At 51.2% G+C, this 13,813-nt stretch overlaps 1 protein-coding gene across 4 annotated transcripts in view; it reads left to right on the top strand.

Annotated features, from left to right (window-relative positions):
- The window catches only part of PHF12 (PHD finger protein 12), a 39,405-nt gene that overhangs the window by 23,733 nt on the left and 1,859 nt on the right, over positions 1–13,813 (top strand). For 3 of the 4 annotated variants that reach the window (XM_020911760.2, XM_020911762.2, XM_070478767.1), the window contains 10 exons: positions 76–469; positions 1,725–1,845; positions 3,251–3,383; positions 5,255–5,419; positions 7,926–8,084; positions 8,709–9,504; positions 10,693–10,818; positions 11,488–11,631; positions 12,469–12,567; positions 13,265–13,347. In XM_020911760.2, the coding sequence (XP_020767419.1) occupies positions 76–469; positions 1,725–1,845; positions 3,251–3,383; positions 5,255–5,419; positions 7,926–8,084; positions 8,709–9,504; positions 10,693–10,818; positions 11,488–11,631; positions 12,469–12,567; positions 13,265–13,347 (2,220 nt within the window). The other variant, XM_020911765.2, reaches the window with a different exon arrangement.

Here is a 13,813-nt window from a genome sequence, read left to right as displayed (position 1 = left end):
AGCAGGACTCATAGCATCCATCGCTTTCTGTTTTGTGATACTCTATGTGATGGGCCCGCCTGTTCACTTGCACAGAAACGAGAGCAGAAGAAAGAACTGGGCCATGTCAATGGACTGGTGGACAAATCTGGCAAACGGACTACATCCCCCAGCAGTGACACTGACTTGTTGGACAGATCAGCTAGCAAAACTGAACTCAAGGCCATTGCCCACGCCCGGATCCTGGAAAGGAGAGCCAGCCGACCTGGCACACCCACATCCAACGCCAGCACGGAGACCCCCACCTCTGAGCAGAATGACGTCGACGAGGACATCATCGATGTGGACGAGGAGCCAGTGGCCACAGAGCCGGACTACGTGCAGCCCCAGCTGAGGCGGCCCTTTGAGCTGCTGATCGCTGCCGCCATGGAGCGGAACCCCACCCAATTCCAGTTGCCCAATGAACTGACTTGTACCACTGCACTACCAGGTTAGCCAGACCGTCATATCCTCCCCCCTACCCCGGCTTCCACAAAGGACGTCGTCCACCCAGAGGGCTGTGTAGCCTGGGGTCACTGTCTGTGTAGCCACTGTCTCAAGTTCCTGTTTTGGTTTGTGGAAAGATCTTTGAAAGCTTACATGCTTACTCAATTTTCTAATTTCCACCCTTTCCAATATCACTTTAAAAACGGGGCGGGGGAGGGGGGCACGGGATGTGGAATATATACACATAGTTCAGAAATCAAAAAATGTAAGAAGAATTTCAATAAAACATCTCCCACCTGTCCCTGTCCGCCGTTGCCCGATTTCCACCTTCCTTCCCCTCACAGATAACCACTGTTTGGTTCTTATGTATCTCTTAGAAGCCAATACAGATATGTTTATCATTTTCCCCTTAAATAGCATGCTTACTTAACATCTTTCGATATTAATGTCGACATTATCCTCAGTTTTCTTAATGGTTGCATAGTAACACATTATATAAACTAATTTCCTATTAATGGACATCCTGGTTGTTCCTAATCTTTTGTTAGGAACAACAGATGGTGTTTCAACAAATAATTTTGTAAATATATCACTGTATACATGTGAGTGTATGGAGGATAAATTACTAATATTAGAATTGCTGGGTCAAAACTATGCAACTATGCACTTGTAGTATTGATGGATATTATAAATTGTCCTCCATTCCCTTTTTTAAAAAAAATTTTTTTAATTAAGTCACGGCTTCTCCTTGATACCAAAAAACATCTAGATCTTATTTTCTTCTTCCCGTAGAAAGTGAAATCGGCAGGCATAGGAAACCTGCTGGTCAGTAGGATGCATACAGCATCGTAGCTTTTCTGCTTTCTGTTAAAATGCAGTAAAATTACAGTCTTTTTCTCAGGCACCTCTGTAGAATTTGTTGACCATTTGACCTGGGTCTTTGTGTTTCTTAACTTGCCAGTATCTAACCTAGGCTGCTGACCACTTGATGTTTGCAAAACACTGAGGATGTATTTCTATCACAGAACAAGGAACTCGTGATCATGGTTCTGACTTACGTCTCCCTTCTCCTGCTTTTTCATTCTGTTTCTCACTGGAAACCAGCCTGGGATGGGGAGGGCCCTCAGAAAGAGATCTGTGTCCAGGCCATGGCACATGGTTTTACTAAGATCCGTTCCTCTGACTCACTCTTGTTTCCATACCCCAGACTAGGAACTCTGCCTCCAGAGAACGTTTAGCACCACCAATTTCTCTTCCAGGTTCCAGCAAAAGGAGAAGAAAGGAGGAAACCACGGGGAAAAACGTTAAGAAAACACAGCACGAGTTAGATCACAATGGTCTTGTTCCCTTGCCAGTCAAAGTCTGCTTCACGTGTAACAGGTATTTTTCTTCCCTAGCAAAGGGCTCTTCCTCATTCAGCAAATGTTTTTTCTCTCTTTTATCACCTCTTCCAAACCATGTATGTTAAATAGGGAAGGGAAGTCGCTCAGTTGTGCCCGACTCTTTGCGACCGCATTGACAGTAGCCTCCTCCGTCCATGGGAATTTCTAGGCAAGAATACTGGAGTGGGTTGCCGTTTCCTTCTCCAGGGAATCTTCCCGACCCAGGGACCGAACCCAGGTCTCCCGCATTGTAGACAGACACTTTACCGTCTGAGCCACCAGGGAAGTCCATGTTAAGTAGAGGTAACCCGTAATCTGATGGTGTGAGTACAAAGAGACTGAGTGACTGACTGATCAGAGCCTTGAGTGTTCTAAAAAAGAAATCCTCGAACAGTCACGGTGCAGAATACCGTAAACCATGTTGATAGAGGCTTAAGCGAGAGAAGTTGGACTTAAAATGAAGCATGAGATATTTAGACTAGCTGGCAGGAAGAACTCTGGCCAGCCGAGACACACATCCCTGAGAAAGGCTAATAATTTTTGAAGCGCTAAAGATGAATTTAAAAGTAGTACAAGTATCCACCCTAGCTGGCATGCATCAGACTGGATGACTTCCAAAAGCCTCTAGGCTGCCCCAGTTGTAGCTTCCCTGGGACACTGGTTTCCTTCAAATAAGATCTCCGCAGTGACAGGAACCAGCTGCCTCAGTTACTGAAGCTGGACTTGCTGGCTTGGATCTGTGAGAAAGGCAGGATAGCAAGAGAAAATAGCTCTCAATGAGAAATGTTCCACAGCAAAAGCTATAAGGAACAAGACAGGAGCCAGACCCACACTGTGGCTCCAGTGTGACTTCAGGACTCCTGGGGTATCGTAGGTACAACTCATAACTGGTGTTTGCTTACGCGCCCTCCCTGGAATCGCACTTACGTGAGCACATAACAGAAGCATCTTCCCAGCACAGTGCTCTCTGGTTGTCAGTGTTACTGAGGGCTAATGTGGAAGAGAAATCTTTTCCTCTTGTAGTGTGGGACTCTGGAAAAGTTGCTAGTGATTTTTTTTTTTTAACTGAGGTAATTGCTTTCTGTTAAGGAGTAGAAAGATCAGAGCAGGGTTGGCGGTCTTCCCCAGTAGGTACCGAGCGTTGATCATTCCTGCTCCGACAGCCACTTTAGCTCTACTCTAAATGAGCATTCACTTCTCTGCATTCCTCTTAGAAGAGTGATGAGAAGCCCAGTGGTGGCCCCCAGCTTCATCCATCTTCCTGATGGTGAATGGAACTGAATTACTGGGGAGAGAGTGTGGAAGAACACGGCTAGGATTAAGGAAGGGAGGCCGTCCCACAGGGCAGAGTCCACATGAATTCTCTCACTTTGCCAAATCAATGGCCTCCCTCTCTCTTGCAGGAGTTGTCGTGTGGCCCCTCTCATCCAGTGTGACTATTGCCCCCTCCTGTTCCACATGGACTGCCTCGAGCCCCCGCTCACTGCCATGCCCCTGGGCAGGTGGATGTGTCCGAATCACATCGAACATGTGGTGGTAAGCACGGCAGTGTCCTGGGTGGGCACAGCCAGGGCGTGGACCCAGTCATTGGGGAGCATAGTACTGTCAGCCTTGTGCCAGAGTTCACTCCAGTCCCTCAGATGCTGGTTCCTGCAGACCATCCTACTCACTTCCCATTACTGTGACCTGCCTGCCTCGGCCATGCGTTTGGCCTTTTCCCACACTGCCTTGTTTCAGCTGCACGGGCAGACTTAGGCCACTTGCACTTGATGGTTCATGAATAATTTCCTCTGTAATGAGTTAAGCAATTGGTGTTACAGCCCTCAAAAGGGAGCATACTATATTGGATCCAGCCTTAACGCAAATCAATGCTCTTCCGTATTTTCTTTTTCTTATTTTTAATTGTAAGATAATTGCTTTACAATGTTGTGATGGTTTCTGCTGTACAACAACGTGAAACAGCAACAATCCCTGATTATTTTTAGAGTGAATCCCTCTTGTTTTTAGAGGGAACAAACTAAGAAAGTTCTAAAATATTTATTCTCATAGCACTGGCAGGTAACTGCCCAGTAACTTTGGAGAATTGAAGAATTGACCCAGATAACTAACATTCCAGACAGTCATTTATTGAGCACCTAACGTGTCCTGCACACCACACGTGGAGGACCTTGCCCTTCTCTTCCTTTGTCAAAACTGTCAAAATGAATGAATGGTATGAGGTGCTATTATCTTATCTCCCAGGAGATTTGGTTACATTTTCCAGACTGCTTCCCGAGGCCAGACTAGAACTGTAATTTCCTATCTCCACCAGAGGGATAGGACATCTCCTAATCAGCACTGTCCCTCGGAAGGTTGAATGAGAGAGGGCCTCAGGCGGAGCAGCTCCCTCTTAAGAGCAGCCTCTCCAGGTTCAAAGGGTAATTGCATAAGGCATCACCATATCAAAGGGTGATAACCATGGAATGACTGCTGGCCTTCTGCTCTGCCTGCCCGGAGAGGAACTTCAGTTATAGACTTGCTCAAATGGGAGAAAGCACGTACTTGGCCCTCTTCACTTCACTCATGCACCTCAGAAGGGTTATGCAGGAGGAAGCCTCTCTCCAAGGCTCAGTGTGAGTGTCTCGTTTTGCCTCCTGCTGAACCAGAAGAGAAACAGCCATGAGCAGTCTACCCAAATGTGAATCTGTAAGAACAGCCTTTCAGCAGACGAGGAGTTATTAACTGGGTGATTATTTATTAGCCGCATAGGGGTTTTCCTAATTTACTAATTAGGAAGCGGCCACATAGATCTTTTCTTTTAATTAAAGTATGGGGGACCAGACGTAGAAAAGGAAAAGAGGCATAGTTGCTCCATGCCTCCTGGAGGCTGCTGCACACACTTTTTTTCTTCCTTCCCTTTGGCCTCTTGAGAGCAGGCCAAGGCTTTCTGCCTGCTGTAGAACAAGGCTCTGGTACCCAGGTGGGTTCACGAATGCTTCCTGGTGCCATGGAGGAGGAATAGGGCAGGATTCTGGTGTTGGTCTCACCTGTCAGCCAAGCTCCCACACGGGAAACAGTTCTGCTTCTGGTGGGAGAGAGGCCCTTGCTAGGAAAGGAGTCTGGAGCGCTCTAGGGCCAAGGCCTGCACCTGCTCTGAAACCTGTGCACTGGGAAGAGGACTGTCAGAGGCTGAGTTTGGAAGGGCCCTCCGGGCTGACTCCCTGTGTCTTGTCCCCTTCGGGCCTCTCTAGGGAGTGGGAACTAGACTGGCCACATCCCCCGGCCCTCTGACAGGAGTGTTGACATACCAGCTCCTGACAAAATGAGCCCAATGGGCCGAGGGAGCCTTTTTTTTTTTTAACATAGAGATAATTGGGAGGGTGATGCATCTGAGCTCCATAGCAGGAATGTGTCTCCTCTGTCCCCAGCTGAACCAGAAGAACATGACGCTGAGCAATCGGTGCCAGGTGTTTGACCGTTTCCAGGACACCATTTCACAGCACGTCGTCAAAGTGGACTTCCTGAACCGAATCCACAAGAAGCACCCTCCCAACCGCCGCGTGCTCCAGTCGGTCAAAAGAAGAAGCTTGAAGGTGAGTCACAACCCGGCGCAAGCAGGATGGTGGTCTCTGCCCGCCTTCCTGGGTAGACAGGGTCAGGGTCCCCATTACAGAGGGGAAGACTGAAGCTCAATGGCAAGTGACAAATGCAACCATCAATTTATGGTGGTCAGGAAACCCACAGGGAGGCCTTCAGACTCAGCCAGCTTTCTAGTTCTCTTGAGGATCAGCAGTCTTCAGTCCCTCCCACCAAACTTTTGGTGTGCTCTGCCGTTACCATCCCCACTCCTGGCACTCATTCTGTTTCTGTTAGATGGCCCCTTTCTCAAAGCTGTCTGGTGAGGGGGGAAGTGTTTAAAGGGGTGATTAAGCTAAAGCCCTTAACAAAAAGTGAGGGACAATCCATTTTGGGGGGCTACTGTTAATATATCATCAATACTCAAAAAAATTGTGGTGTTGGTATAGTCAACATTTGTATGCATCTGACAGCTGCTAACCTGTGTCCACAGAGATGGACAGGAGTATTTCCTTCTTTGAAAAGCATTTGGTAGTACTGAGGCTGTCTCTCCTAAACTGGTCAGTCTCATTCATTTAACTTAGAGAACATAACACTATATACCCGTGTATATAAACTTGATTTTTCTCTTTTGAAATAATCCTGCAGTCCCCTCTACCAAGGGAAACCAACAGTTCTCAAATGTGGCCACTTGGTGGCAGCCACACTTAATATTATCACTCGCACCACTTCCATCACTTCCATTGGGTCTCAGTGCTAGCTAAATGTTGACTGTTGAAAATTGTGTAACAAACTCTTAACCGTAAATATTTATGCTTTGGTGGGAACACCAGTTTTCCAAATTAAATAAAGGTATTTGCAGTCAGGGGTAGAATGTATTTGCACATTGAAGATGGCATGCCTCAGACCTTACTTAGACATCTAAGAGTAAGTCTGGGCTGTGTGATTGACCGTATGGATCTGAAAGAAAGCCTGGCTGCTGAAGTGAACAGGTCAGGGGGCCTTGATAGAATCCTGATGCCCCTCCCCCTTTTGAAATGTGTCCCTATTCTTGAGGAGAACCCAAGGTTATGAGTCGCCTAAGAAGCATTTTGTTCTTAGTGTGAGAGAGAAATGGGGCCTGCAGCACCAGAGGACCACGGCAGAGAACTGCTCCAGCCCTGTTCTGGAACATTGGCCTTCATCCGTGACATGCAACAATGCAGGCAAAATCAGCCGAGACCTTCATATCTTTGTTGGGGGATCCCTCTTTCTCAGGGGCAACCTTAGTCTAGCTACTGCCCCATTCCTGGATGCCCTCAGACAAGTCCATAGCACTGGCCACCACTGTTAACGTGACAGCTCTCAATTCTGTGTTCCTTGCCTTTCTCCTGATAACTAGATTCATATCTGCCTGCTCATCCTGCAAAAAACCAAGAGTCTTTTGCCTCCAAATGTGCTCTTCCTCTTCTTGTATTTCCTGGTTCAGTGAATGACTTGAAATCTCTACCCAGTCCCTCAAACCAGAATTCAGCTCTTCTTCCGTTAATCTCCGTAAGGACTTGGTCACCAAATCTGTTAGTTCTCACACATTTTCCAAGTCCACCCCCCCCACCTGTAGTTACCCCTTCATCTGCCTAGGAGTTCCTCCTCCGCTTCCAGTCTTGGATAATACTGCCCTCCAACGAAATCCTCCCTAGTCTGAGCTCCTGGCCCCCAGACGAAAGTAAGCACACTCTTTTTTTTTTTATAGCTCCTTAGACATCCTCTCTTTTAGGACCCATTACATTGTATTGTAATGTTTCTGGGCTCATCTCCCACCAGGCTGTGAGCTTCTTTAGGGGCAAGGCTTAAATTTTGTTCATCTCTGGATCTCTAGGACTTGGCGTGGTGCAGACTCAGGAGGTACTCAGTAAACGTTGGCTGAATGTATGAATGACTCTTGGCTTGTGTGACGCTTCCTTTCACACGTGTTGTGATTCAGTGTGTGTTGTCCGTCTTTGTGCAGCAAAGAGGCCTTTAATTGTTTCATGAGTCATGAGTGAATGGATGAAGACAACTGACATTGAGTGCTTATCACCAGACAGGCCTCACGCTGCGCATTTTCACAGTGAATGTGGCCTTATTTAACTTTTTCTCTCTCAGATACTGCTCACTCACCTCCCAGATGAGATGCTGATCAGTAAGAGCCTAGACTACCACTCTAAAGCCCTGTCCAGTGTCTCTCTTACACTTTTTGGGCCAAAACAGAGGCAGCATACAGGAAGGCCTGGTTTCTGCAGGCCTTGGACCTTGATGAAGAAGAGTTAGGAGACATGGCTGCCTTTTCTAGTGCTGTGCCTTCTCAGACTCGTGTGTGTCAGAGTCACAGAGATGGAGATACAGAGCAGCAGCCGCCCACCGTGCGTCCTCGTCCTCAGTGGGCCCCTGAGTAGACGGCTGCCCCCAGGCATCGGCACCACAGACGAGCAAGGCCAGCGCAGAGCCCACCGGGTGTGTTGGCTCTGCCACCCTCTCCTTCCTCTCTCTCTCTGTCCTGAACAGGTTCCCGATGCCATCAAATCTCAGTACCAGTTCCCACCCCCTCTCATTGCACCCGCGGCCATTCGGGACGGGGAGCTGATCTGTAATGGGATCCCTGAGGAGTCACAGACGCACCTTGTGAACTCTGAGCACTTAGCCACCCAGGCAGAGCAGCAAGAGGTGAGTGAAGGCAGGGCCGGGACTCCAGACCCCATCATCCTTCCACCTCGCTGCGGCTGTCACTGGAAGTCACTCTCATCCCCATCTTCTGCCACCCCACCCTCCCCCACCCTGAGCCCCCACCCCTGCTGCCACCGCCCTGCCCCCTGAGTTGACCGTTCCAGAGAGACCCTCTGGCTCAGATCCTGAGGCAAGTAAGAGAACTACAGAGTCAACTGGTCTGCTTCTCTCCACCAGTCCCCAGGGTGCTGCGAGACGGGCACGTCCGTCTTGCAGAAAGAGATGAGTAGACCTAGAGAAGTTAGGTGGCATTGCTGGACACACAGCAGGAGCTTGGGTCCTTGCTGGATATTGGTGACGAGGTGAGCCTTAGGGGCAGAGTCAGAACGGGAACCCCCAGCCCTGCTGACCAGGGTGTTGCCTGCCGAGTGTGTACCGACAAGCCTTGCTTGGGAATGGAGATGGAGTCCTCTCAGGAGTCAAGCACACCCTCTCTGGGCATTCGCGATGGGACCTTGGAAACAGTGCTTGTCGGCTCTGCGGTAGCCCTGGCCGCTGTGGCAGGAAGGACCAGCGCCTCCCAGGCCTCTCACCCTCCTCTCCTCTCCTCTCCTTCCGTTGCAGTGGCTCTGTAGTGTTGTTGCGCTCCAGTGCAGCATATTGAAACATTTATCTGCTAAGCAGATGCCTTCGCATTGGGACTCTGAACAGACAGAGAAGGCTGATATTAAGCCTGTTATTGTGACTGACAGCTCAATCACCACCTCCCTGCAAACAGCTGACAAGGCACCTCCACCTTCCCACTACCCCTTGTCCTGCCCCTCAGGGCTTAGCACCCAGAATTCCCTGAGTTGCTCTCCACCCCACCAACCCCCAACCCTAGAGGACATCAGCTGCAGCTCTTGTGCGGAAAAATCCAAGAAAGCCCCCTGTGGGACTGCCAACGGGCCGGTGAACACAGAGGTGAAAGCCAATGGCCCACACCTCTACAGCAGCCCCACTGATTCCACGGACCCCCGGCGACTTCCAGGCGCCAACACCCCCCTACCAGGCCTCTCACACCGGCAAGGCTGGCCCCGGCCCCTCACGCCACCAGCGGCTGGGGGGCTTCAGAACCACACCGTCGGCATCATTGTGAAGACAGAGAATGCCACTGGCCCCAGCTCTTGCCCCCAGAGGAGTGTGGGTCTTGTCCCAAGCCTACCCCCTTCCGTTCCCAGCTCTTGTGCCAGCATCGAGAACACCAGCACTTTGCAAAGAAAGACTGTCCAATCCCAGATAGGACCTCCGTTGACAGATTCAAGGCCACTGGGCTCACCCCCAAATGCCACCCGGGTGCTCACTCCCCCCCAAGCTGCAGGTGATGGTATCTTGGCCACAGGAGCCAACCAACGATTCTGCTCACCAGCGCCATCGTCAGGTGAGTGCGGCTCAGCCTTTCATGCTCTTCCTGGCAAATAACTCTTAAGGTTCAAACAACACTTGTATCCCTGTAAATGTTCCAGAGGACTTTGATCTCTGTATTAATTGTCCTTCCCCCTGTTTCTATGATAGAAGAGAAAGTGCCTGTTAACTTATCCCTAATTTAGAGGCAGGACCTTTAGGCTCTGAAAGTGATTTCCTTAAGGTAACCTACCGAGTCAGTGCAGGAGTGGAACTGGAGCCTGGGTCTCCTGACTCTCCCCTCCCAGGCTGTCCAGGCTTTTTGTCCGTCACCTTAGAGGAGAGCAGCCAGCTCCCGGGAGCTGCCGTGGTCAGTCTTAGGTTCTGGGTGACGGCCTCGGTCTTTGATGATCCACCCCGTTCCAGAATCTCAGAGACAGCTCATTTGAAGAAATTGCTGTGTCAGGGAAAGCAGGGCCAGAAAACGGCACTGCCTTCCAGAGTAGGCAGAGTGGAGTGCCCGCAGAGGTCGCTCTGGCCCGAAGGCTTGTGCTCGGGCCACATTCTACAAGGCAGTCCCATAATGCGTCCTGGGCGAGGTGTAGACCCGCCCTTTCACCTGTGCCCTGTCAGCATTCAGGACCTCAAGGTTGCTGACCCCAGCATCTGAACCAGGTTTCAGATGCTGCTGGAACCCCCTGTGGTCTCTCCTGTCTGAACTGAACTGGCCTCCTAGTCAGCTGGGAGTCTCGGTGACCAGGTGACTGTGACTTCTCTGCATGGGGGCCCTGGTCCCAGGATGGCCCCTACTCTCAGGCTCTCTTCCTATTTATCTCTAAATACCGGCCTGGCTAGCTTCGGCACCTGTGAGTCCACTTCAGGACACAGGAGCTGCAGGGGCAGGCACCACCTGCTTGAGTGAGCAGAGGCGGCCGGGAGGTAGTCGCGGCCCAGAGGACGAAGCTATCCCACCACGTCCCCCTGAGCAGTAGATGTCCTCATTCTCGTGCTCTGGGGACTCCCGCGTGCCCGGGTGTGTTGTCGTTCCACCTGCCCTTCCTCACCACACGTTTTTAGCTCTAGGAGTTCCAGAGCCTATGGGGTGAGGATCAAGAAGGGAACATCACCTTGGGCCCGAAATCCAGGCCTGTCTCAGCAGTGGGGGATTGGACCGGTGGGTTTCCCTCAGGCAACGTAAGTAACAGTCTTCCTGCTCCGTCCCCAGATGGCAAGGTCAGCCCCGGCACGTTATCCATAGGAAGCGCTTTAACCGTACCCTCTTTCCCAGCCAACTCTACTGCCATGGTGGACCTCACCAACTCACTTCGAGCATTCATGGATGTCAATGGAGGTGAGTGAGTGAGCTGCTGCCCCTGTGCAGCGTTCAGCTCATTGCAGAGGAGCAGAAGGGGGCCTGGTCTCAGGGGGCGGGGAGGCGGGAGGACTGTAGGAAAGAAAGTCCCTTCTCCCAGTTCTGCCTCTTACACGCGGTATACACATAACAGTGACAAAGGGAGCGCAGAGCCAAGCTAAACCAGTGAGAAGGCAAGAAAGTCACTTTAGGCAGATCACTTGGACTTGAATAAAACCAGGAAGAGCCTCGCTTCCAAAGGAGGGACCTCATCTGTGAGGAACCCCTGAAGTCAGGGAGAACAGGAGCCAACCTTGATCTCTGAGCAGGGGCGTTAGAGAGTCCAGGCCTCAGTACCAGACATCAGGGCTTCCGCTCAGCCCAGGTAGGCAAGTTGTGTCTTGCTGCACTTTCTGGAACCACCGTACCTAATGTTAAGCTTCCCCACTGCAGGGGGCATCTGCCCAGGCTGCCTGCAGCCTCTCATTGCAGAAGGGCCAGTGACATACTTGGCTCCAGGCCCTGGTACCACTTTGTACTCTGAGTCATTTGAGAAAAATCACTTGGCTGGATTTTAGGAATGCTGAAATATTGGCTCTCTGACCCTCACCTACTTCCACATTCCATTTCCTCCTCAGCTGCTTTTTAATCTTTCTCTTTGGTTAATAGAAATCGAGATAAATATGCTGGACGAGAAGCTGATCAAGTTTCTGGCCTTGCAGAGAATACATCAGCTTTTCCCCTCCCGGGTCCAAGCTTCACCGGGCAGTGTCGGGGCACATCCGCTGGCTTCTGGAGGGCACCACACGGAAGGTGCGCATGCCCACGCCACCCAGCTTGGTCCACCCTCTGCCTGTGAACAGCCATCTCCCCTCCACGGAGAATCTCAGTCCTCCATGCAGGCCTTTACTGGGCTTAATAATAACACCACAGTTTCTTTTCTCAAAAGCAGAAACAAGATGGTGACCACCACTTTCAGATCAGACTCGGGAGAGTCTGCTGTAACTCATCCCTCGTGAGACACAGAAAGCAGCTAGGAGTGCCTTTGGGTATATGGGATATGCTTTCTGCTCATTTGCTTCTCAGTATTTGAGCTGGAAGGATTTTCCAAAAGGCTAACTCTGCTTAGGGCAGCCCTTAGAGCGTTAGCCAGTAAAAACCTCGCTGCTTAGAAGCAGGATCCTCAGACCGTGAGCATCCGCATCTCCTAAGAGCTTGTTAGCAGAGCTCAGGCCCCACCTCCGACCTACGGAATCAGAACCTGCATTTTAACAAGATCCCTGGGTGATTCATATTCAAAATTAGAGGAACATTGGTTTGTGCCTTCTGGGGTTTTTGCACAGCCTCCCTTATAAGATCAGTTAGTATATCCCTGATAAACCAACCGGCAGCCCTGTGCTTCAAGTACTATCATCCTTGAATTACATGGTCCTCTTGAGAGATGGTCCTTTTTACTCCCCGACGTGGGAAACGCTGTTAAGTGGGGAGAGAGCCACACCCTGCAGCAGCTTCATGTGAGGTGTGAGTTTGGAAAGATGACTCAGCCTGTGGGGTTATTTTCTCCATGACCAAAGGTCCAGCTTCTCTTGATGTGTGTTTGGGCCCCAGGTTCTGTTCCTGAACAGTCACATCCCTGTGTTTGCCTTGCAGTGCAGAGAAGGGAAGTACAGGCCCGAGCTGTGTTCTACCCCCTCTTAGGGTTGGGAGGCGCTGTGAACATGTGCTATCGAACCCTCTACATCGGGACAGGTAAGCCAGGTGGGAGGGGCATTGACCCTCTCCAGCCCTGAAGATGGACACCCTGACCCCCTGAGGCTAGAAAGGGACGGACGCCCTCTCCAGGGTGGACTGGTTTAACCCAGCAGATGTCTGAACAGGAGGGACTGAGAAGAGGGACTGTCAGCTGCCATCTTCCCGCTTCAGGCCTTGTGGCCCGTGTGGCTCAGACAGCCCGGAAGGCAGCCCTGACTGCTGCTCAGTGAGCATTTCAGCAGCGCAGGGAAGACCTGAGCAGAGGGCACATGCGGTCTCCCTGGAGACCTTTGAAGACGTGATGGGGCTGACACATGTGTAACCCGTACTTAGCCCTGCATCTTGCCAGAGGGACAGGCAAGCCCTTAGCCTGGAAAGGCCCCTTTCTCTCAGACGATGCGATTTCTGGACCATGCACCCCATGTTGTGCTCGCATGGAGATCGCTCCCTGCACCCCTCTGGGCAGCAGCCCATATTCTGAAGCACATGAGCTGGCAGGGACATCTGTTCTTTTACAGGGGATTGGAAAAGATAGCAGTTTTTCTTCAAAAGTACAAGGAGAGGGCCCTGAGCTTACCTGTCCCTGAAGCTCCCGCCCAGAAGCTAACTCCCACCCCGCTCAGCTCCCCCGTGCATCCACCTCACAGTCTGTTCTTCGTTTCCTTTCCTCTCCTCCACCCTCCTCCCCTTGCAGGAGCTGACATGGACGTGTGCCTTACAAACTATGGTCACTGTAACTACGTGTCCGGGAAACATGCCTGCATATTCTACGATGAGGTGAGGGGAGGCAGAGAGCTCTGCCAGCCTGAGGCGTCTCCCAGCGCTGGGGTTGTGTTCAGTGCCCTGGGTGAGGGGAAGGGGGTGGGGTCCTCTCCTTCTCTTCCCTCCCTGGCATTCCCAGAAGAGAAGAGTCTTAGTGTGAAGGGCATCCGTCCTGGGGAGCAGGGCCGCCATTTCTCCTGAGGTGGGTCAGCAGGCCCAGGGAGGGAGGAGGCACCCTAAGCTAGGGGGCGGGGGGACCAGCAGAAGGAACCTAGCCCTCCAGGCGTGTCCCTGTGGGTTGCAGCAGCAGCAGGTGCCAGTGAATGTCATTTCACCAGGAGCCTGCACGAAGGAGGCAGAGTACTGGGAGGGTAGGAAAGAAAGCTTTCTTGAGGACATGAGTCTTGAGCCCTATTGGAAGGGGCAGGGCAGCGAGGCGTGATGGGGAAGGAAGGAGGGGGCTCCCCGGTAGAGCAGCACA

The sequence above is a fragment of the Odocoileus virginianus genome, chromosome 17 (assembly GCF_023699985.2).
Source record: "Odocoileus virginianus isolate 20LAN1187 ecotype Illinois chromosome 17, Ovbor_1.2, whole genome shotgun sequence".
Lineage (NCBI taxonomy): Eukaryota > Metazoa > Chordata > Mammalia > Artiodactyla > Cervidae > Odocoileus > Odocoileus virginianus.
This window is presented reverse-complemented; position numbering and strand designations above follow the sequence as displayed.